General features: G+C 43.7%; 1 protein-coding gene across 7 annotated transcripts; it reads right to left on the reverse strand.

The window, feature by feature from the left end:
- Positions 1-425: 425 nt before the first annotated feature.
- TRAF5 (TNF receptor associated factor 5) lies at positions 426-23,868 on the reverse strand. Of its 7 annotated transcripts, none has more exons than XM_064648283.1 (12): positions 23,768-23,868; positions 11,610-11,753; positions 10,889-11,246; positions 9,675-9,732; positions 8,229-8,330; positions 7,581-7,745; positions 7,196-7,273; positions 6,743-6,817; positions 6,380-6,472; positions 5,298-5,438; positions 4,623-4,791; positions 426-4,077 (listed from the first exon to the last, which is right to left on the reverse strand). In XM_064648283.1, exons 3-12 carry the CDS (start codon positions 11,101-11,103, stop codon positions 3,500-3,502), a joined length of 1,674 nt encoding a protein of 557 aa, XP_064504353.1. In that variant the 5' UTR covers positions 11,104-11,246; positions 11,610-11,753; positions 23,768-23,868; the 3' UTR covers positions 426-3,499. The 7 variants fall into 7 exon arrangements, with proteins under 7 accessions (XP_064504353.1, XP_064504356.1, XP_064504355.1 ...); XM_064648286.1 differs by having other exon boundaries at positions 11,610-11,749; positions 23,768-23,786; XM_064648285.1 differs by lacking the exon at positions 23,768-23,868 and adding an exon at positions 17,238-20,286.
- Between the last annotated feature and the right edge of the window lie 1,158 nt (positions 23,869-25,026).

The following is a 25,026-nucleotide window of genomic DNA, read 5'->3' on the forward strand; positions in this document are numbered from 1 at the left end:
TGGGAAGGCTCTATCCACATTTGCTACAGGCACGCTGGTGGCTTATGAGGCCAATACGGGACAGACATATCCGATTGCAAAAGGCACAGCAGAAAGACTCCTTAGATGGTGTACTCTGCAATACACGGTTCTTTCTGCGTTGCCTTTTTTCCTCGAGGGTGATCCTGCGTGTGTTCTCAAAGGAGACAGCTGTGTTATAGATGGTGTGTCTCCAGGCCTCCCGATTTGAGGCCAGAGTAGACCAGTTATGGTGATCAATATGGCCAAATCTATGAAATACATTGATTCTTAATCTAAAGAAGTGTTTTTGCTTGTTGGTTATCATCATCATCATCATTATAAACAAATATCCAGTACTCTGCATCCTTGTAAAAATCTCCTTAAATGCAGCCAAAATGAGTATTAGGCCACACTGACTCCAGAAGGATGGTAAAATTATTTATTCTTACATTAGTTTATGTACACAGTGAAGACATTTGGCTAGAAAAATGCCTGCATTGTAGTAAGAGATATTCAAACAACTACAAACTGTCAATAAATATGTTAGAAACATACTATATGCTGATGTAGAAATACCCTAACCTCTTTTGGTTACTTATCCAGTACAATATTATTGAAAAGGTTTTTGGTATTTTTTTCATGCAACATCAAAATTCTTCCTGACAATTCATGCTATACAACATATTTTTTTCTTTATTAGGAATGGGGTGAAGTTTAAAATCCTGTTTACAAGTAGTAAAAAAATCACTGAAAATTTTAACATAAATCTCTCAATTACTGTAATAATAAAAAAAAACAATTTAAAGAAGGTCTTGCCTTTAAAAAAACCCAATTTTCTCAACTAATTCTTTATAAAACAGGCAGTATGTCAAAAGGGATGTTTCCAACACCCAGGACGAATCATTTGTGCTTCAAAATTTTAAGAGGAATATTCGTGGCAAAAACCTAAACCCAACCAGTAGGTAGAGGAGAGATTGCAGTACAAACTGGCTAAAACCAAACATGATTTCAAAATCTGTCTAGGAAAACACTAAACACTTATCCACATCACTATGCCATCACCTACTCTAACAATTAGAAATGGAGTTTTAATAATACTTAGCTCTCTTCATGCTCAAACTTCTTCACAAACATTTAAATAGCTCTAACATTTCTGCAAGTATTATTATCCCCATTTTACGCTTGGGGTGGTGGAGGTGGAGAGGGCTGGGTATTTGCCAGGATACAGACCACATCCTTTCCATCTTGCCTCCCTTGCTTGTCCAAGTTCTTTATCATTTTCTGTATTTTATACTCAAAGTACTGAGGAGTCCCAGGACACACGGTTGGTACGTTTCCATCCGTTATTAGTGGTTATTATGCAAGTTGTGTCACTTTGAAAGTTATGTGACAAATACTGAAGTAATAATCAACATGAAATCCACATCTGAGGCTCAGGGTTGATGACACAGAATGCCACACCACTGTCAAACCAAGCTTTCTCTTTCTGTAACAATGCTAGGGACATGAGGCCTAATTCTTTATGCTGTACAGCTGAAATTACTCTTGAAGTCAATCATGGTGGTACAAAAGAATAAAATTTGTTCCTTGCCATCTGTTTCTGGGAACACGGAAAGCCCCTATGGTGGCTCAGTATGTCCTGACATTGTAAAACAAAAAGGACTTCCAGATGAAAACAAAGATTTCAGATGTGCTAACCCACCATGAGGTATAGATTACTAAGGTCTCTTCCCTTCCACCCCCCAATTTGAAAATATATGTGTCTGAGTTACGTCCTGAAAACCACGTGGGAAAGTAAATGTCTAGCAATAAGATTGCTGATACAAAATACAGTATTTTGCCTTCATCTTAGTACCAAACCTTGAATTATTTTAGTTGATATCAACATCCCGCACAGAGAGGGCATTTTTCATTTTGCCACATTTGCCCTCTTGAATTTTCTGCCTTATACCTTTCAGTCCATGCCCCGTTTTGATTTTTATCCTGCCTAGTTTACTCTTACTCTAAATCCAGCTTATTGTCTTGCTGTCTCTTGATAAGCTTTGGAGCAATGGATAATGCTGTGGTGTTTCACTACCTGATCTGTGAGAGATGAGAGATGCAAAACTCTGTCACTTGTAATAACAAAATGGCTGAGAATGCAAAATTACATCAGGCACCCAAAAGGCTTTAAAAAGGCACGTGTATTCTGTGTCACTTGTTCCTCAGTGCCTGATCTTGATAGTTTTAGTGGGTCTCCAATAAACCCCATACAATGCACACATTCCCTTGCAGTATGGAAGGAACTTGGAATGAGAATTAAGATCTTCAGACAACACAGTCAGCAGTTGTTACCCTTTTGTAACAACTGCTGACTGTGTTGTCTGAAGATCTTAATCTTCAGACAAGAAGTTCTTCAAACTGAACAACAAGTTGTTAAAGGGTGGCTGTGTCACCCTTTAACAAACACTAGAGCTGCACTGTGAGAATTGGGTTCCTACTGCAACCTCACTCCCTAATCCCTTTTCCCCCTTCTTCCCCTAACATCCAAATTTCTAGGAGAGAGGAACAGTGCATGTTACATGGGCTTTATCCCAGGCAGATATCCAAAGCTTTTCCTGCCTTTTATAAAGCTTGTAGGCCAGAAAACATCAATTTTGCACAGATGTGGAAGAAAAAGAACAGGAGTTTTGCCCCTCTTCCAACAGCACAGCCAAGAGCTGGCAGGCTGGCCGAGTGCCCTGCCTCTGGCCATGTCCTGAGAGGTGAGAAGTGCCTGCAGCTTTTGGCTTCAGATGGGGACTGTGGATGTTTACCACTAATGGAAATCAGTCCCAAGGCACTAGGCAGGAAAGGAAAGGACATAAGAAAGCTGTTGTGACCTGGGTGTACTCTGTATAGCTGAAAAACCAGGCTAAAAAAGTAAGAGGCATTGGTGCCTTCCTCTGGGCTTTCTGGAAAAACATGATTAAAACAAATTACAAAAATGCAAGATACTTGGCAAATGGTTTCCCTGCCTAACTGAAGCCATTCTCCCCTCTTCAAAAATCCAGGAGATGGAGGGACCAAGACATATTGATTCAAATTTGCTAATGTTGAAATGTTTCTATTGCAGGCAGGTGAAATGCACTTGCACGTTTGGGCATGGCTTCACTGCTGTGTGAGGGATGGGAGCCCACTGGCCTGCCTGGGCTCCAGGGAGGTTACTGGAGGAGTTTCATCTCCAAACACCAGTTTGGTGATGGGAGAAAAGCATTCCCCCCAGCCTGGACTGAGCCAATCTGGATTGAATGCATGCTTGCACCAAACCGGACTTCTAGCTGCCTTAAAAATGCAGTCTTGAAAAAAGGGTTAAAAAAGGAAAGGCTGACACTTTGGCAATTCGTTATCTCTTATGAGTCCAAAAGCTGTGAAACATTCTCAGTAGCTTGACTGGTGGCAACTCACTATTGCATGGCTGGTAGTCACCAAGAAAGCAGTTCTTAATGGTTAAAGCAGTCACATTGATTGGGAACAATTTTCACAATTCCTCCAGATCAGTTAAATCCACGACGACTTTCAAAAACAGAGTGTCATCTCTGATATAGGTGTTCTTTGTGTTCTCCAGGACCGCGTGCGGCACGAAGCGGGGACATCCGGAGGCGATATTCATTTCCCCATCTGGCCTTTTGAAACTGCTGCTGTTGGGGTCGGCTCTAAAGACTTCCACAATGTGATTTTTTTTCCCACTTTGGTCCAAAAGCATAAGTGTAACTTTTTGCTTGAAAGGCCACAGCAGCAGCGAGTCAAATTCCCCCCTCATCACTACAAAGTAGAGAGAGATGTGTGTTCCCTTCCCTGAGCCATCCCCGTTCAGGTAGGCTCTCGCACACAACCTGTACCCACAGCGGCTGGTGTAAAAGGGCTGGCTGGCTATGGAGAGGACACGGCCTTCCACCGCTTCTTTCTTTTTCATCTTGTAGTCTGTGATTTTCCAGATTAATTTCCCATTGTAGCACGTGCCTTCCAAAAGCTTAAATCGTTCTTCATTTTTATTGAGCTGTGCTTTGTGAATATTGATCTGGAGATCATGTTTGCTGGACTGATCTTCCAAAACAACTGAGAGAAGGGGAAACAAAAAAAGAAATAGGAAAACCGAACCAAACCAAAACCAAAACAAAACAAAAAAAAGAGAGAGAGAGAGAAACGTAAATAAAACTGTCTGAGCACCCAGACTCAAGGTGACAAAACTTAACTACCCAACTACCCAAGCCTGAGTACAGGCTATGAACTAGTGTGACTACAGCTGTTAACTTTTAAAATTGTAATTGCAGCTGGTAGTTGCGTAAGAAACACTGGTAACTACAAACCAGACTGAAGGCCTGAAGATGGATAGCACCATGGCCTTCATCACAGTGCACCAGCCAGACCAAGGCCAGTGCTCTGGCCCTGCAGTGCCACAGGAATTCGGGAGACATTGTGCATTAGGGGAAGGCGGGGGAACACAGCTCACACCATCATGGTTTGGTCTTAGAATGCAAGAAGGAAGCCCTTTCTAGCGAAGAGCTGCAACTGACTGACTGTAGCACCAGAGCCTCTACTTAGCTACCAGCAAATCAGCAAACTGCCCCCTCCACAGAGAAGAACCCAAAGTGCTGACATACCCAAGCGCTGATCGTATGTCTCCATCAGGGCAATCTTCTGTTTTACATTTTCGATTGTGTCAAACAGGGGCCGCAAGTCTAATTTACTCTGCTGCTGGTTTGCCATCTGTATTAGCTGTTTCACTTGTGATTCCAGGCGTGCAGACTTATCCAGGTGGCTGGCCAAAGCCTTCCCAGTTCATGCCATTGAGAAAACATGGGAAGTAGAAGTACAAGAGACATCCATAAAATCAGCCATTTTCTTTGAATTAAGATAATGAAGTCTTTAGCATGTCAGCAGTATCATCTCTACAGTGCATTGAAAGTGCTCAGCTGGCTTAGGAGCTTACCTCGAATGCTCCTTCATGATTAATTCAGCACATTTATGGATTGAGAAGCCATCCCTCATTTGGATCCATTCACGCTGCATCACTTCACTCAACTAAATTATTCAAATTTATACCAGTGTATTTGCCATGGGCATCTGGCCACAAGGATTTGTAAAATGCTTTTTGCCCACATCAGGTAACCAAACATCTTTACTGATTAAAATGAAAAGACAATACCACAGTGTAAAAAAGCGAAAAGGGCTTGTGGAGATTTGTTATTGCCCTGCTATTAATGATAACTAGTACTGGATAAACATGTCAGAATGTAAGAAAGCAATTGATAAAAAAGGTAAAATCAAAGTCTCACCTGTGTGCTTACCATCAAGTTGCTATTTTTACCAAACAGTTGTGTATACTGTCTGAATTCTTTCTCACACTTTTTAATGGCCTCTGCCAGCTGCTGGATTTTAATCTCTTTACATTCCAGGCTCTTATATAGGTCAGATATCTACAGATGGGAAAAGCAGAGTATAAATACTAAGGAACACCAAAATATACAATAAAGAAATTAAAACATACGTGGCAGTGGAAAAGTTTACAACACAAAGCCTCTAACTGAGCTAGATAGAGCACTACTTAATTCACAGCTTGTGGATAAGCACTAGCAAGAACTGAACATAAGGTAATCAGACTCGAATAGATCTGTGTGGCTACAGGTGCAAAGAGGCCCATATATCTCATCCCCCTCCCCTTCAGCTCTATAGTGGGATAATATATCCTTATTTGCACACGTGTGCATGTGTGTTTCTGTGTGTATGTATATACATTTTTTTCCCCTCGACTGAGGCCTAACCAGTAAAAGCGATGAGTCAGTGAGGGATACAAACTTCAAAACCAAGTTATAGCACTTTGGGACACTTGTTTTTTGCATAAACAAGCAAAGAGGAAGTCCACCATCAGTTTGGATGCATTCACCTTAGTAAGACTGGGCGTACACCCAGCGTCACCTGCTGGAAGCCGCTGAAGTGATCACGAGCGGAAAGGTGCTTGCAACTGGCTCTGGTGCTGCCTCTCAGAGTCACTCACAGAGTGAGTGACTTGGGATGTAAAGGCTCCTTTCTGGAGCAACCTGACCAGCCAATGAAAATTTAAAATGCTTTATCTCCAAACCTCATATCCGCTGTAAATAGAGACCAAAAGCAAATGAGGTGAGCAATGGCAACGAGCCTCCCACTGTGCCTGGTGGAGAATATACACACCTGAGCACAGAGAGATTTCCATGGAACTGACTGACTTCACTAGAAAAGCTTACTCTGACTTCTGAGGTGTGCAAAGACCATAAAAACAGTCTTCTAAAGTGTAGCTGAGCTAAACTAGGCAACAAATGTAGAGTATCATATCATCCTCCAACCAGTCAAGAACCACTGGTGATCATTAAACACGACTTACCTGTTCTTCCAGCCGGGAGTTCTTGTCTAAAATCTGCAGCATGTGTTCCCTCAGGGCAGTGTTTTCATGTTCAGCAAGTTTCCCTCTTTTAACCTTAGTGAGGCAGAGGAGGAAGTGAAAGAATCAAATAATAAGCTGATTTTTGAAGCTGTTAGTAAAAAATTTATTGATGAAAACATTCAAAATGTCTCCTCTGTGCTTTGAAAGTGAGGGAATGGCAGTCCTGATTCTCTAGCATAGCATCTTAGCCAATGTTAGAAATGACTGTGAAAGGACATAAAATGCTTATTTTGATTAATGACTCTGATTGGCTTGGGAGACAAAGTCCAGTCCTAGTAAAGACAAAGATCTGTAAAACAGTACCTTTGCAAGACATCCGTACTGCTTATATGGGCAGTCCACTTCTGCCTCAGGGCACACAGCCTGGTGCTTTTCAATCTGCATGTATTAACACAGAAGTTTGGAATGAAATAAATATTAAGTCATTTGATGCACTTATAAAATCTGAAAGCCTGCATCAGGGGTGAATAAAGGCCACTGTCATGACAACTGCAAACCACTTAAACAGGAAAACGAGTGTTCAGAGTCAATAAGCAAGATAGGTATTTTTCCATACTACAAAACATCAATGGCTTACAGTGACCAAATAACACACTTAAAAAGATGGGACATATATCCCTTTTAGAATCAAACAAAGAAAATACTTAGAGGAATGAAATTTTCTTGGCTTGGGCCAATGTGGTCTGCAATGCAGCTTTCAGTTTTCATAAATGCATGTGATCTGCTGAATTGCAGTATATGAAAAAATAATAGTACCTCTTTTTTCAGAATTATTTGTGAGCAATTTTGGAGACAAGGCACAGGATAATTAGGACAGTCATCTTTTTCATGATTCTGGGGAAAAAGAAACAGAACAAGGCAATGGTTTGAATTTTTTGTGAAGTAGTACATATAGAGGAAGTTATGCAAAAAGTAATCCCAAACATACACGTGCAAGCCACATATCACCTTGTTGTTCATAAGAGAGCATCAATAATTGGTATTATTTAAAGCATATTTATTATACTTTCTCCTTCAGCTACTCAACCAAATTTTGTTTCAGGAGTTGTTAAGTACCATTGCAATGCTGGAGACTTTTCACTCAGTAACATCAAGAGGAAACACATACTAGGGATTCCCAGGGAATGCTTCATAATCTTACCTTTATGTTAATGAACACCACATATGTATTACAGTACTGACACATTTCTTCTCGAAATTTACAGTGCTGGCTCAAGTGTTCTTTCACGTCTTTCCGAAGAATTTGATCACAACATCCATCATTAGTGCATTGCATGCTTTCAAACAAACACTGCTGAAGATGCTCCTGCAACACACAGCAGCAAATTAAACCCCAAAGTATTTCATTGCATCTCAATTTACCCAGAAGACCCACAGAAACAGCTGGCAGAGTCCTCTGTATGACTTTCACTTCTCATTCAATCGATACACCAAAAAAAGGCCCAAATGGCCAGTATGACTTGGCAAGTTTCCTTGAATCAACATATGGCACCTGAGCATACAGAATATGTACAGACACTGGATATACTAAAACTACATAATAATACTAGATATACTAAAACTACATAAAGCAAATGGTTCTTATTAAAATAAAATAACCAAAGGCCAAGCTGAACAAGGTAACAGCCATAATATTTGTTACTTATGCTGTATAGCTAAGTCATAATTTTTGTACTTAAACCAAATTGCTACAATAACTCTGAAGACAATGACTGGGATTTAGCTGATCATAAATACACAGAATTGTCATGAAAATCAAAGGCTTCAAAATCCAATCAAGCAAACTAACCTGATATCGTCCCAGAATTATTTTTGAACTGCAGTCAGGAAAGTTTTTGCAGAACACATGCAAATTGAGAACTTCTCTCTTACAGCAGTTGTCTTTGAATACCTGTAAAGGAAGCAAACCAGCTTTCATATGCAGCCACATAGGATGTTATGAATAATATAAAAGAGCAAAATATCACTACAGATCTCCTAAGCATGCAAGTGTAGACTCCATAATTGTGAGTATGGCTCTTGATAATTCATATTGAAAATTTATATTATAAATATAAATAAAACCATAAATGAATTTCTAATAAGCACAGGCCTTTCTCCCCATATAGTTATTCCACAGATGCTGATCCATCCCACAGCCAGCAGGACTAGTAGCACAGGAGCTATATAACCACTGTCAAAGCCTGCCTGTACCTAGAAGAAAGCAGCTGGAGCTAACAGGCCCCAAAGGCCATCCAGCTCTGTGCACACTCCACAACGTTCAAGCAGTGCAGCATGCCTTTGGGATGGAGATGATGCCGAAACATCCTTTCTACTGTACTCAGTTGTGTGTGCAGAAGCAAATTAAACCCCTGGAGCAAACTTTAAGTCTTATTTAGAGCTCTTCCTGTAAGGAGCACTGTAAATGTTGCACTGTTGTCGTCAAAATTTGTACAAAGTAGAAGGCGGCAAAGGAAAAACAAAGATCACATGGACAGTCTGATTACAGCTTCCTTTCAGGAGTGCAACAGAGAGGAAGCAGATATTTGATTTCACTACAAAATTCATTCTGACATGATCAAGTATGTATACTTTTAAGTATACTTAAAAGTAGTATATTTTTAAGCCTTGGCATATAAATAAGAACAAATTAATCCATTACAAAAAAAACCCCAAAGCAAAACAAAAAACAACCAAACAGAACACCAGAAAACAAAACAAATGAACAAATAAAACCCAAACAAAACAACCAAAACCAACAGTAATTTGTAAAATAAAACAGATGAATTTATCTTTTCTTCTAAAAGTCACCCAAAAGTAAATTAAGTCTGCAGGGTTAATGAGATCTAATGGAGATAGTTAAGGAGGAAGTTATAGCCAAGTGAAAGCAAAGACAACTAAATAAACAAGATAACCCAGCAAGATGGGGCATAAAAAGTAAGTCAATAAACTCTCCACTAAAAAAAAAAAATTCTGATGACTAGGGAAGATTTAGAACTTTGTGAAACTCTTTGACACTTTACTGAAAATAGAGAAGACTAAAATGAAATAACTTCAGAGAGGTATAAAAATAAATCTTTATGTATACAGTCATACTTCCTTTCTGGGAGAGCATCACTGAGTACACTATTTCCCTTAGCATCATTTCAGAGACAAAAACCTGCTCTGCCCTGAGGACTAAGAGCCACCTTGTTCTCAGCACTCTTGCCTTTTCCATGCAGATGTTGCCTGCTGAAGTAAAGCTACGGTCACTTACCTCGTGCATTTTTATTGTTTCTTTGTCGACAGGACAGGTGGGTACTGCATTTAACTCCCTAGAGCATAAGAAGAGTCATATTAACTCACAGAAAATTTTATTTATTTTATGAAATTGGGCTATGCTATAATCTGACTCTGACATAAGTCATATGATACCAGATACCATAAAAACAAAAAAGTGCTCCGAATCCACTTTCATCTGGCAACCACATAGCCAAATTCTGGCCAGAGTTCTACGAGGGCATTAATCTGAATGTGAATGTGTAACAGAAAACAGAGTTTGTCCTATGAATGTTAAATGGTAAAAACCATAAGATGGTTTTAAATTAAGAGGACTTTGTCACTCTCTGGCCATCTGCTGCTCTCAAATGTAGTATCTCAAAAAATCCCATTGTGTATTAAACCTAGCCTTTGCCTAGCAGAAGCAGTGCCCTCCTTGCTACACCAGTGAAAGATCTAATGGCTGCTGCCTTAAAAGGTTTTGAGAAATCCCATAATAAGGGGCAGGAAAACACTTATTGAGGCAGTACAAAAGGGATGCAACCCAGAGAGAAAGCAGCAAATATGAAGCATCTAAAATTCACAAAAGGTAACTAGTGACATCCATCCACATAAAGAGGCTCCTCTGCAGCCTTGCCAGGAGAAATCTTGCCCTCAGGAACAGCAAACAGTACATAATGTATTCCCAGACAGGTCTGTGGGGTAGAGTCATTTGTAGCAGATAATTCCCAAGCAGATGCCAGCAGCCTTGTGATCTGACTGCAGTATCAGGTAATACTAACAATAATTTTATAACTCCACTAAAAAAAAATTTCCAAAGAAATTTCACAGAAGAAAGTGAACACTGCTTAATCTAACCACCAGTGCCAATACTGTGAGACATCACCAAAACCAAATTCTCTGCAGAGCACCATGCCAGACAGACAGACTGAAACAGCATCTCACACAGTAGTGCTCCAGCTTACATAACAATTTCTTAATGTTGACTTCCCTGTGGTTCACCAGCACTGGGTCTGGTCTTTAAGGACACCTTTAAAACACTGAGCATGCAGTCATTGAGTTCATCAGAGTCTTTCCATTGACTCCTTCAGCGTCTTACTGGAGCAGTAATACTATTATGGCACTCACTGCTGATTCATAGAAGATGTTGAATTTTTTTTTTAGGAAAGGGAATACGGGGAGTTTGGGAACACAGGAGGAGTTTGCACTCACCTCAGAGAAAGAATACACTGCTGGCAAAATCGGTGCCCACATCCTGTCTGGTGGGGGTTGTGAAGGACGAGGTGGCAGTAGGCGCACTTGTACCGATCCTCTAAGGTTTCAACAAACTTGTAGTCGGCGTTGGGCTCAAAGTCCAGAGAGGTGGTGCTGGCAGAGTTCTGGCGTGTGAAGATGCCCGAGAGAGCAGTGGGTTCGTCACAGGCCATGGGAGCTGCACTGGGAACCAGACACAGGGGGAATCTCTTCAAATACTCACTGGCAGCCACACTGCATCAGCTACTGCTTGCAGCAGGGAGGGCTGGCATCTGCAGAGGGGTGAGACAGATTCCAGAGGGAAACACGGCACCAGCTATGGAAGAACAACAAAACGCTCAGAGAACTGCAAAATGATAATTACGTGACAAGCATCAAAGCACACTCCTTTGGAAAAGAGTATCACAATCTGTAAACAGAGATCTTTATGTTTGTGGGTTTTTTTTAATATTTTCTTGCAGCAGTTCTTAGTCTGGAAAAAACTACAAGAGTCAGTAGTCAGACACGGTTGGGGAAAGCAGAGGCCTAGTCTTTGCCCTGATGTTCACCAGGAAAGTCTACACTTAAGGTAGAGCCCACCCACATGACTTCACAAGTTCATTGCACTGCTTCAAACAGGAGGTGGCTTTGTGGTTCACAGCAAGGAGCATACAAAAAATAGGCAGCAAGGGGATTTTACCTTCAGTTTAGGTGTTGCAGGAGTTGAAGCCTCTTAACTTGACATCTTTCTTTTTTCTGTTGATCCCTCATTTATAGCAGGAAACTCCTACTTTTCCAAAGTTTTATTAAATTATGTGCAAGTCCTTGGCTATATTAATCCTGTCTGCAAGAAGTGGTGGAAAAAAAAGAAAAGTGAGATTGCAATCAGAGGTGTGACGTAAGTTTTTCTTTCAACCTACTGATGTTCATACGTGGCACAGGAATGCAATTTCCCAGTAGGAAAAACTATCAACATTTTTTTCCAGCCTTAAGACACAAACCTCGAGACCTTTGTCACCAGTCCCTTAATCTCACAGTAGTTTTTTTGCAAGTAGCTCAAGACCTAGAGCCACTCTGGTTTGCATTTCTTGTAGCTTTGCACTCAGAAGACATTTTCCTTACAGGATGCACACAAAAGCACAGCACCTGAGCTCTCAGACTGTTTCACAGGAGAAGTGCTCAATTTTATAGCGGTGCCACGGGACGCTGTCTCTCCTCTGTGCGCACCACCCACCCTGTCAGACACTCAAGTCACTCTTACTGGCTTCAGCACCTCTCTGAGAGCTCTCACTCAGCTGCTGTAAGGTCACTGAGGGTATCTGCTGCCTTCGGAGGGAAGCAGGGCCAACACACCACCACCCTTTTGGCTGGCATGAAATAATATGGCAAGTACAGACACACTGCCCTGCCTCTCTGCTGCAGTGTGTTCCTGGCCCATGAAAGCAGTGACTAGTGCTGCGCTATGCACAGTGCAGCACTGCCACAGACCACATCAGGCTTCAGAAAGCAACATCCATTTTCCTTTCTATTTTAACAACCCACACTGGGCAAGGAATTCCTGTGGACAGTTGGTGTACCTGAACAAAAAACAAGCCAAAGCACTTAAACAACTAAAATGTATTCCACAGCAAACATTTGAGTGCTCCTGTAACTCTGTACCCTTGTTCATGGTTGTACTCGGTATTTACCTTCCCAGCTTGTGAAGGTCTCCCTGTTATCCACCAGGCTGAATGTCTGACATACTCCAGCACAACTGATCACCCAACATCGACAGCCCTCAGGAATATGAACCTTAATCATATTTCAGGCATAAAGACTTATTATTCCAACTGGAGTTTGCAAATTACCCTGTTTGGTCCCTCCACATGAACAGCCTCCTGCTTCAAACTAGAGATGGTTGCCCATTTGGTCCTTTCATTTTTAAACAGCTGACCTTTTCTTCTCTGAAAATGGGGTTCCCAGTTCCCTGACATTTAATATGGACCAATTCTAATTTCTTCACGTCAACCAGAGATGCCAAAATGCAGCCTGAGGGATTACCACCCTCATGCCTGGGCTGCCTCTGTAGCAGATGCCAGCAGCAGAGCATGCCTGCTGCTTCAGAGGCGGATGGAGAGCTGTCACCATCAATTTCCACAGCACAGATTACCTACAGGATGAACTGCCTAAGAACTCATTCTCTTGTCAGCAGGTGAGAACCCTGAAACAATTTTCCTTCCTTTTTCTTATTAGTGCTCTCTCCCATTTACATGGCATCCACTTTCCTGAGTCCTATTACACTCCATTACTTACATCATCTGATGGCATGGTTTAGCAAGCTAATGCCACACAGTCTAAAAACACATATATAAAAAAAAATCAATGTTTTATCCATTTTGCTGTTAAAGGTCTTCCTTAACTCCAGAATTTCTTCCAGCTGCGGTGAACAGATGCTTTAGGCAAAAAAGTTATGGGACACATTAAGAAGAAACATAGTCACCAGCCCAAAATCCTATCTAGAAACTCCTTCAGAGCTCTCACTGTTCAATAAATCAACCAAAATCATTCCCATCTCTTTCTGCAAGGTGTACCACTCTGCTGTGGTACAACACCTTCCAATTCTCTTGTTGAAATGAGAGCCTTTATCTCCTTAAACACTTTCATAATGCACCCAACCCAAAAAATGGAGACCCTCCATGAAAGAACCTCCTCCACCTCAGCCTCACTCAGGACTGCACTGCGCAGCTAAGGGCAGCTCAGGGCACAGGAAAGAGCATTTCAGGTGAAAGGTGATCCTGCCTGCTAAGAGTGCAGAACGCAAACCTCTGGGTGCCCAGCAGGGATGTTTGCCACTGCTGACAGCCTTGCAGAAGGTTTGCTGCAGGGTTTGCAGCTGTTTTGCTGGAGGAAATGGGCTGCCCCAGGAGAGGGCCTGTGGATGGCAATGCTTTGCCCAAGCTGGAGAGGTGCCTGTGTGAATCAGCTGGGGAGAGGAACTGAGAAACAGCAGCCCTGTGCCAGACCTAGTGCCAGCCAGCGCTCGGCGGGATGTGATCCAAACCATCACAGGCAGAAAGTAATTCCCATCCCAGTGCTCACCAGTGACTCGGGCGGGGTCACAGAAGCTCTTCTTCCACTTTTGGCTTCCAGCACCTGGGCTCTCTGTACTGAAACCAAAGGGAAACCATCAGGGGAAAAAGTGCTTTTCGGTGACAGTGAGAGCACGCCAGGGTTATCTGAATCAATTTCCTGCTTACGCTGATGCCTGGCCAGTGTAGGTAGGGGATGAGGGACGCTTTCACTTCTGCCTGCTCACAGCTAACAGCAAGGGGAAGGTGTCCTGTCTTTGTGTACTCTCAGATTTTTCAGCACACGTGTGAACCATAATGCTGTTTTAAAATAGCAGAGAGAGGCGGGTTTATGCTGTATAATGATGCTCTTGTGGCAGACACACAGTGCATGCAGTAAAGGGATTTTCACTGCACCTCCACTGCAACAGCATGCACACAAAAAACCCCCCAGTTTATGGAGACTGAAAATCTACACATTAAAAAACCCGGATTTCCATATACTGAAATAAATAGAATTAATTCTGGCCACACATAAAAAAAAGCAGTATGACTCACTAAAAACTAAGCCCAAGTCCTATATACAGCTACCAGTGAGTGGGAGCTCAATGGCAGCACAGCACAAAAAGCTCCCAGCTGCACCTTCCTACCACTTCAGCATCCCAGCCCTGCCTGCACCAATAGCTGCACAAGCAAAATGCTTCTGGAACAACTCTTTATACACAGATGCTTTAACTTCACTGGAAGTAATCCAAGGAGGAGAATTCAAAAATAAACTTTACTAAATGTGGGCTATCCTATTTTAACTACCACCACACCAAATTGAGCCCAAACACTTTCCATTAAAATACACCCCACTTAGTATTTCTAACTGTTCAGAAACTGAGCAATACATGAGTACAACATAATAATAAGGAGAAAAATCAGTATGGGCATGACTTACTAGGATATAAAATGGCATTAACATTTTAAAGCCATGTTCAAACAGCTCCCCTCCAGCAGTGCTGCTGCCTATCTATGGCACCAGTAGTCAGAATGGACAAAGGCCATATACAAACCTGATGTCCCATTGAACTACTGTGGACAAATTAACTTCTTTCAGTCACAAAAATATACTTTCTGCACACAGATTAAACATTCCCTATAATGTGGGTGCTCTTCTTAAAGAGAGTATTTTTCTCCTGTTTCCTCTCACATGAAGCCAAACCCCCCTGAAAGATCAGCACATATGAGCTACGAGTGCACCATTACGGCAGGCTGCAGCACCAAAACTTCCAGGACAGCAGACCTGAGGCACAGGCACTGGGTGCCACCCATGCCTTTTAGACTGAGAAGGGCAAATATCTGCGTTGTTATCAGAGATTTGGTCACCATGCACGGACTAGACGACAGGATCCTTGGTCCTGCTGCCCAGCAAATGGGGGCTGAGAGCATGGCTTCTGCTATGTTCACTGCATGAGGGGAAGGCAATGTTCAGCAACTCTCCAGGATTGGGGTATTGCTCAATAAAAAGCACTGTGATTACTTCTTCACTTACCATGCTTCCATGAAATATATACAACAGGGAATAGAAAAAAAGTTATACACCTATGTTCCTATAGCTCTACTTCAGCTCTATTGCTTTGCCCTAAGGCACCTGGCAGGGACAAGTCTTAGAAGATGCCCTGTCCCTCTCTCTCAAATTATGTACCTTTTATGGTACATCAGAACTGGAAGCCTGTCTTAGTCACAGTGGGAAAAGTTTGTCAAATTTAGAGGTCTAAGATCAAGTCACTTCATTGGGAGCTGACAGGCAGAAACATGATGGACGGGAACATACCTTGCATTAAAATGACCCTGTCCAAGCTGCCTTATAAGCTAGGTAGATTAGCTACCTCCATATTTTTTAATTAAAATAACAAAGTTGTATGAGTTACTATTTACTATAATGTCTTCTACAAAAACACTGTATTTTGGGGACAAGAAATATATGCCCCAACTCTTAACATACAGAGTGGAAGAGGTAACAGAGTCTGCTAAAGAATGGCTAAAAATATCTATACAGTTTGAGATACATATTTAAGATATAGCAAATTATATGGAGTCATGTGAAAACAGCAGATTATGACATCTGACATCACTGAGGGATCATCCTTGTCCCTTCCAACCCAGAAGAGATACAACATTTTGACTGCTGACAACAAAACACACTTGCAGAGTCCCCATGGGGGAGAAGAACCCCAGCTGCATGACGTGTGTCACCCCAGCACAGAGGCTGCGGAGGGAAAGGATCCCCTACTGCACCAACACAGACCCACTGCTGATACTCAGGGCTTACTCCCACTTCACCTGGCACTAAGTCAGCCTCAGGAGCTGCTCTCCTGTTATCCTAATCACTTCAAAACTGCAGTGCAGTGACCAGCTGGTACCCAGGACAGAATATTTCTAATAGCAACAATTTCCTATTGGATATGTGCCTGAGCACCTACAGGGGATGTTGCTGCAAAGGACAGCAGAACAAACATTTTCTTTTGGATATAGACAATACTATCCTATCCAAATTCCAGTATTACCTTATTGTCAAGGCACAGTAAAATCTTACTAAGCAAGCATCAGTTTGCTAATCTCCATAGGCAAATTTTCACTAAGCAGAGTAAGACAGTAGGGTTTCCTTTGCGTAGAGGTACAGTCAAGCATTACAATGAATTCCCGTAAGACTAGACATCAGCAGGTTTTTAAGACACAGATTACAACACAGATAGCATTAAAAAAAAAAATTAAAAAATACCCTCTTACAACCAATGAAGTCTGTCTGGTGCTGAAGCAGCTCTGATTTTACAACCAGTTTATTTATTTGCTACATCTACTGTTTTCCCTGGATGTTCTAAAAATAATGAATTAATTTTGCATTATCTCTCTATGTCTAACCAACACAATATTGTTACAGTAATACAGAGAACTTTTACCTTAAAATAATCACACTCATAGCTGGAAAGTAACTTTGTTCCCATCACTTCTGTAGCAATCCCTGGCTTGCACATTCCCAAGCACCAACAGAAATTTCAGCAACAAGGCTCTGCCACTCACCCCTATGACACTGTGGCACCACTTTGCTGGTTCAGGGGTGAACACAGTTTCTGAGATGTTTTGGGGTCTGCAGCCTTCCCCCAGCACAGCCCTGTGCCACTCACACCCCTGTGTGCCACAGTGTACCCCTGAAGAGCCCTTCAGAAATGAGAAATAATTCTAGCAATGGTAAGATCCTGCCAGCATTAACAAGACACGTTCTGGTAAAGCCTTACCTGGAAATGGTAGCTGGTCCTCAATGGGGAGAAAATGAGAGAGAGAGAGAGAAAGAGAGACAGAGTGCACCAGCGTAAGCTTTGTGGTTAACACAAGAGTATGAGCATTTTAAAACAGCAAGGGAGTGGAAATCCCCCAGAGTACCTTTGAAAAAGATCATGTATAAAAATGTTTTAGAAGTGTTAGGATAAAAGGCGAGCCACTGAAAAGTATTTTGCCTTACTGAAATGATGAAGGGACTGCAGAATTTACCATCTGGAGCAACGCAAGGTTACCAAGGATGTTTCTCACAGTTTTTAATCAATGATACAGAATAATTTTTACCTTTCACAAAAGTGGTTATTGATGTGACAAAAAAAAATACATGGGCAGCAGGAAACACATAAGGACATATGGAAAATCCAGGTCCAACTCTCTTTATCCCTCCACGGCAGCCTTGGCAGGCCCAAGTGAACCCACTCGCTGCAGGAAGTGAAGCATCAGCTCATGAAGGAAACAGCACTGGCTCAGTCACATCAGCTCATGCTACTGGCTGCACAGGCATGTCACATTTAAACAGAACCCTCAAACTGAAAAAAAAATCCATTTTAAGAAAATAAACATTTATATTTGGGTTTGTAATAATTTAAGTGACCATAAACCCTAATGATTTTGTAGGCAGAACTTAATCATGCACACAGGATTCTGGGCAGCCTTCATCTCCACTGACTGTGCATCAGCTTCCCTTGCCAGCCAAAAATGTCCTGCCCTTGCAGCAGTGCCAGTGACTCCATCTCTTCCCCCACTCTTTCTTTTTCCTTCTCTGCCCCCTCCCCTTGCTTTCTGGTCTCTTGGCTTTTTTTTCTTCATCCCCTAAAATAAAGTATCTTATTTTCTATAAAAGTAATAATTTTTAAGTCTCTTGTTATTTAAAATACTAATTTTCCAAAGAAAGCTTCTATCTTGTAGTAAATGTAACATATACCCTCTTTAGCCTTTTCCCTTTAACTAAGCTTGCTCCCAGAGCATTTCTAACCTATTTCAATTTCCATCTGCCCTCCCAAGAGGTATCTCAACCTCCTGCATGTTCTCCTGAATCTTCCTTGAAGCTCTGGAACAGACTAGTCATTGCATCATGAAGTCAGTGGGAAAAGGAAAGGCATGAACTTGCAGGCATGCTGCTTCATTACGGGATCAAATCAATTGATCCAAGATGCATTTCTAAGTGCATCCTAAGCTCACTTCTACAGTCAAGCTTTTTATACCAGAAGGTATCCTTTCATCCTTGCCATGAACCTGTCCTCAGAGTGCTTCCTGGTCAAGCTGTAGACTGTACACCATCTTGGACCAGGCTGACATCAGAACAGCACAGCAGCTTGTACATGGGCTTTCTTTGAACCTGGCAGCTCTGAGGGAAGGACACATCCGCCTGGTTTTGTCAGGAGGAGACAGCACTGCATAAAGTGTAATGCTCTGTAAGCACAGCTCCAGGAAGCACCATCTGCTTCTGGGAAGCTTTGGGGAAAACCCCAAATGGAGAAGTTGAGTGGGAACAGGATCTTAATTTTAAACAATCTGTCTGCAGATGAGTAGAGAGCAACAGGCCAGTGTTATTGTTTGCAATCAGTCCAACGCCAACTTCAGTGCTGAAACCCTGACCAAGTTTCAAGCAGATTCAAGGGGATGAAGTTGAGTGAAAAGACAGACAGTAACAACATTTAGGAAAGTGAAGGAAGGAAGAGACATAAAAACAAAAAAATAAACAAAAGTTACTAAAAAAAAGTAACAGGAACAGATGGAGAACAAGACAACTAAGAGGTTTTAATTTTTTATCTTTTGTTGCATTGAAGCCAAAGTGACTCCTCACTTTTCCTAACAAACAATAGTTCATTACACATTTTGCAGAACTAAGTCTTTGAGGCTTTGAAGCCCATGTCTCTTTCTCTGCCCCGTGGGGACACACTATCCAGGACTTCAGTTGGTTTGGCCATGAAGAGATTCGCTAGGCTTGACTGATTCTTGGTTTTAATTTTCCACGCCCTGACCCTTTGACTCAGTCTTAATAAAGAACTTCACCAGTATCTATACAGAAATCTATGAATCAACTCAATGGTTATTCATTCGAATTACCAGGATGAGCTTAAATTTTGTTCTAACGCACACATGTCTGATGACATACAGACACACATTTTTCTAGTCACAGTCATCACTGCAAACATAACTGCTAACATCAAAATCCAAATGCAGTCGGGGACCCCCTGAACTTCCTGTTGGGAAGGCAGTGAGAGCAAAAGATTGCCACCATTTTCTTTTCTAAAAGAACAAACAAACAAACAAAAAAATCAGGAGAAAGGATGTGGTCTTAAGAAGTCCTTCCCATTAGGACAGATTTACAGAGGTAAAAACCAGGAGCAGTGCTTTCATGTGGCCCCTTCTCTAAATGCAATCAGCACTGGAAAGCCTACCCATGCACGCTGCCTCAGCCAGGCAGCGGCACAGCAAGCTCCAGCACTGCCATAGGCCTGGATGAATGCTGGAGCATGCCACATGGACCTGCTGAGAGGGATGGAAGACAGAACCACCCCTTTTGGTATCAGGCAAGATGCCACGAAGAGGGCTGCTGAACATGCTGTGAGCAGCATCCAACCCCGCACCAGTTCTAGCTTTACTGCTTCCAGCAGTGAACAACATTGCTGTTTCTAGTGACATTAAGGTGCATCTTAGGCATCATCAAGGTCCAAGTTCAAAACTCCTGAGTGAAAAACTGCCATGACACGAGGTTTAATGACAATGACAGTGAGAAAGACAAATGCACAAGCTTTATTTTCTTTACAAAGAGCATCCAGTAGCCTTTCACAATATCTTTCATTGGATATGTGATCTGACAACTGTTTGTAACTGCTCTCTCTAAGACAATATTGAGAAATGAAACACTTGATTTTTTCTTTCTTAGTTATAAAGAGCCACATTCCAGTTTCAAGCACATGGATATAGGAGACAAGAGTGAGAACCACCATCTTCTGCAATGTTGCCACCGTATGTTCACAGTAACATACTTACCCCTAGAGAGTCCCTTGTGGCAATGGATTTGCCATATGCAGGATGGAAAAAGTCCTGTCAGAGATGGACTGGTGAGGAAAACAGCTCAAACCTTATGGAAACAGAAGTTTTTACTGTAGTTTAAACATGTTTCAACATGTTTGTGTATTTTCTGCAGTGTCACTGTCTCCCTCTTCCAGGACACCTTGTGTGAGTCCCTGTATGCAAAACGTCAGTATATTACACACAAAAACTTGCTTTATCAGTCCCACTCCCGGAGACAAACATGCTTAACTACAGAGCACTCTGGGCAGTCCCATATCAAAACCACTGTGGTTTAGGGTGCAGACAATTTCTCACACGCTTGTGTATTTGCTGCAAGATTGAGCTGAGGAGACTGTGGAAATTTTTGCAACATTTTTATTAACAATACAGCATGACTCAAGTTTCTTCACTTTTACACACCAGGGTAAAGAGGTTAGCTTCTTTCCTGGGCTAAGGGAAGAGAGTGGAACAATTGCACATCACAGCCTAAACTGGTATAGATAAGGGACTGACGACAAACAGCGTGATTATTAACCCTCCACAGTTTTTCCCCACCAACTGTCTCAAAAGGATCATGAGACTAAGAAAAGTTACAACTCATACAAACTGCCTGAAGGGCCAGAGAGAGGAACACCTTTCCACAGCCAGATAATTATTGATGATAAATGATGGCTATTTATGCAAAATCAAAGGATCAGACAAAGAACTGAAGAAGATAGCTATAGGAAAGCTCAAAGGTGGGACACAAAGTCCAGGGGATGAAGTAACTACAAGTCTGCAGCTGCCCACTGACGGGATTTGGCAAAGTGACTGAAGCAATACACGGCACAGAACAAAAAGCTCCTGACCTATCCCATAGCTTTGACAGCTGTGTAAGAACTGTGCCCCTGTTTTAGGGTACCTGATTAGGGAGCCTGTGTGGTGAAATAAAGAACTGTCTGGTTTCTGCTATCTGCACTTATTTGAAATTCTTTTCAAAGTCTTCAACAGCAGCTTTCTAGCTTTAAAATCTTGTCCCCTCCTGGATATCATTCCTTACCCTCTCAAAGCACTTCCCCTCCTGGATGTCATTCCTTACCCTCTCAAAGCTGTATAACTACTCCCATACCCCCCAAAGTTTCTGTGAGCACTACAAACTTCTTTCATCCTTCAGGATGTTACTCTGAATCTTATCTTTCAGCAGCTTATACCTCTTCAGCTGAAGTTTCCTGACAGCTACTCACAGATGTGCCCTATCATCACAGACCATCTTCCTGCATAGGCTGAACTCTCAGCCTCTCCTTTGATATCCGGGCTGTGGATGACTACCAGCCTGGAGGTAGGTGGCATGCTCCCCTCAACCTTCCCCCCACAGGCCTTCTTCTGCACAGCCCCTGTGCCCCAATATGACACAACCAGCATGTAATCCACTCAGCCTCAGAATCATCCTCTCTCTCTCAGGTTTGAAGCATTAGACCTTCACAGTATCCCATCAACTTCTCCTGCTTTGTATCTCTATATGATACAGTATTTCTTGTCCACTAACACAAATAAAACTCGTCCATCACCATCATCCTCTGTTTTTTCATAGAATCAAGCATGTGGGCTGAAAGGGAACTTAAAGACCACCTAGTTCCAACCTTCCAATCATGGGCAGGGACACCTTTCTCTAAACCAGACTATTCAAAGTCCCATCCAGCCTGGCCTTGAACACTTCCAGGAATGGGACAAATACTCATTTCCAAACACTTATATCTTTTGAAATGTAGCGTTTTACTTATTTACCCATCCTGGGTGCTGCCGCAGGGATCATTTTTCTAAGCCACAGCTATAACCACATCACCTCTCTCACTGTCCCTCCACTTTCCCACTGCACCGAAACCTCTTCACTTTCAAAGCCTATTCAAGTCTCCCTCCACTTGACCCTGCACCCCTCCAGTGATACAGAAGGACTGGTTTTATCTCTGGCCAAATGATGACAACAGGCTCCACTGCCTCTTTGTTATATATTTGAACAAGTGTGTGCTGGGAGGGCAGATTTTTTGAGGGACATTAGCCAGCTATTCTACTTCAACTTTTCCAAGATCTCCTTTGCCAAGAAGCTGGAAACAACTGGCTTCTGACTATCACACTGGTCCAGAGGGTCACACTGTCTCCTACTGCCCTCCTGACTTGAACTATAAACTCCCTTCAGCCAAGGGCTGTGGTTTTACCCTCTGCTCGCACAGCTCCTGGCACACTGGGGTCCTCAACCACAGCAAACACCTCTGCACAACAGAAATAAGATAATCAAGACTAACAGCAGAGGAAGTTACCCTGGGTGGTTTTAGGCTGAGTGCAACACACGACCACCACGGGTCACACTAAGCTCAAAAGCAACAATGCAACGCAGTCCTTGGATGAAGCAAGATGAAGTGCAATACCAGCCAGGCAGGTGCTCAGGGACAAGGACATCCCAGAGTGCATCAATTTTACCTTCATCACTAAACCTGTGTGCTCTGTGTGCAATCAGCTTCGGTGGTTTAAAAATACAACTGTGTTACTGTTGCCAGCCTGGGCCTGACCTGAATACACTCAGCTATTTTTAGTGCATCATTGCACTCCTTTCAGCCATCCCATATTTATAAAACGGAAGTTATGAGGAAAGTTATTCTTGGCTGGCACCGGGAAAGAGCAGCCAAGCTAACAACAGGCAGAGCAATTCAAGAAGTGCCAACAATAGGAGCTCCTTATTTTTCCTTCTAAATATGAAGAGTGTTGAAAGTGTATGGTTAAAGCCTGCTGACTCAAGGTGCTCCCAGAGCGCTGTTGATCAGGGAAAATCAGAGGACTCCCTACACACGAATAGAGGGGAAATTCCCTCTCGCCAGCAGCATTCAGTTGACACCAGCAGGGATGCTTGTTACAGTTCCCTGCAATCTGAAAAGATCAGAGCCACTGCAAAGGCATTCTTCATTCACTCGAGCAGTCCTTGATTTGTTTCCCTTTCAGCCTCCAAAATTTCGGCCCTGCCAAGCTCCGGGGCGGGCACCGGGCCTACCTTTCCCTCCGGCATTCCCGTGGGACAGACAGCGGCCGTGGCACATCCCTTCGCGAAGGGAGCGAGGCGCTCCCGCAGCCCGCCCGCCCCGGCCCGCCGGGCAGGGCTGGGCTCAGCCCCGTGCAGGGGGAACCCCCCGCGCCAGGGGACAGGGGCTCTGCCTCGCCAGGCACAACTCCCGGGGCGCCAACTTCGGGTTTGCCACCCCGGCCGCCTTTCCAAGCGAAAACGCGCCGCAAGAAAGAAACGCCCCGCGCAGACTTCCCTCTGCATCGCGGGGGCAGGAGAGGGACTTCGGGAAGGTGTCGCCCACCGTCAGCCGACCGCCACCAGCGCCCCCGGGCCCGCCCCCGGCCGGCACCCACCGCTGTCACCCGCGGGCCCGGCCCCGCTCCCCGACACGCCCCTGCCCCGGCGGGACCCCGGGCCCGCCCGCCCCAGCCGCACCTGTGCCGGCGGTCGCTGCCCTCGGCGCTGGGGCCGCGGGGCCGCCGCTGCCGGCGGTGCGGGCGCTGCGGGGCCGCCCCGGCTGCGCGGGGCGCGGCTTCGTGCGCGGCGGCGGAGGCGGGCGGGGGGCGCGGCGAGAAAACGCTCCTGCCGCCGCCTCCCGCTCCTTTCGCCGCCCCCCGCTCCTTTCGCCGCCCCTGCGGGGGGGAGCCGCTTTCGGTTTCATGGCAACCCCCGGGCGGGGAGACCCCGGTGGCGGCACCGCCCCGCTCCAGGCGCTGTCGGTGCTCCCGGGCTGGGAAGGAAGCAGCGGCACCCCCCCCCCCCCCCCGCCTCCCCAGGGCCGGCAGCGCCGCTTACCCTTAACTGGCGTGACCTCCGGGCCCCCGCGGATGGGAAAGGCTCCCCCGGCACCGGGTTCACCACATCTCCCTGCAGCCTCCCGAACGCCCTGAGAGGTTTTATAAGGTCGGGAGAGCAGTCCCACGCAGGCCAGGGAGTTAGTTTTCCAGGAGGAGCTGACGCGAGCCCGCGGCGGTGGGGCTCGGCAGGCCATGTCCACTCCGCCTTTGGGGATAGCAACACCCCCTGCTCACACCTCACCTGCCTGCCTGGAAGGCAGTTAGTTACTCCTTCATTATTTACATCTGCGGGACTGAAACAGAGAAACAAAGCCCGTGCTAAATAGGCAAAGGACACGGACGTGCCACATGCCAGTTATTATTGGCTATTACTATATTACTATTACCACATGCCAGTATTATTGGCTAACGACTCGAGACATAGCAAAGGGTTCCTTACAAACGAAGGTAACACAGCCATACAGATGCAATGGCTTTGCCGCTTGCTCCCTGTCACCTGCTGCTGCACTTTGTTCTGCCTTTCACATTAAACCACTTCTAGGAAAAAGAGTCTCTAAGGAAAATACTATACTGGAACACGCACAAAAGCACCAAGGCTAACAAAAAAAAGAAACAATTGTGCCTTGATAGCTGAATTGTCTTCAGAGGAGCTCTAAAAACAATACTAATAAAATGGTATTGAGAGATTCTTCTTTTCCTACAATGATTCAGACTTGTCACTCCCAAGGGAGTCAGTCCACACTGGGTTGACTCTGGGAATCCAGCAAAGGCATTACTACAACAGAGACCTCTTACTACGCTCCTTCTTGCAAAAATTGAGGACTTTTTTTTTTTCTTTTAAGCTTTTAGGAATATCCTGATTACTCTGGGTACTACTTGTCTGGGAAGATCAGAGGA

The sequence above is a fragment of the Pseudopipra pipra genome, chromosome 3 (assembly GCF_036250125.1).
Source record: "Pseudopipra pipra isolate bDixPip1 chromosome 3, bDixPip1.hap1, whole genome shotgun sequence".
NCBI lineage: Eukaryota > Metazoa > Chordata > Aves > Passeriformes > Pipridae > Pseudopipra > Pseudopipra pipra.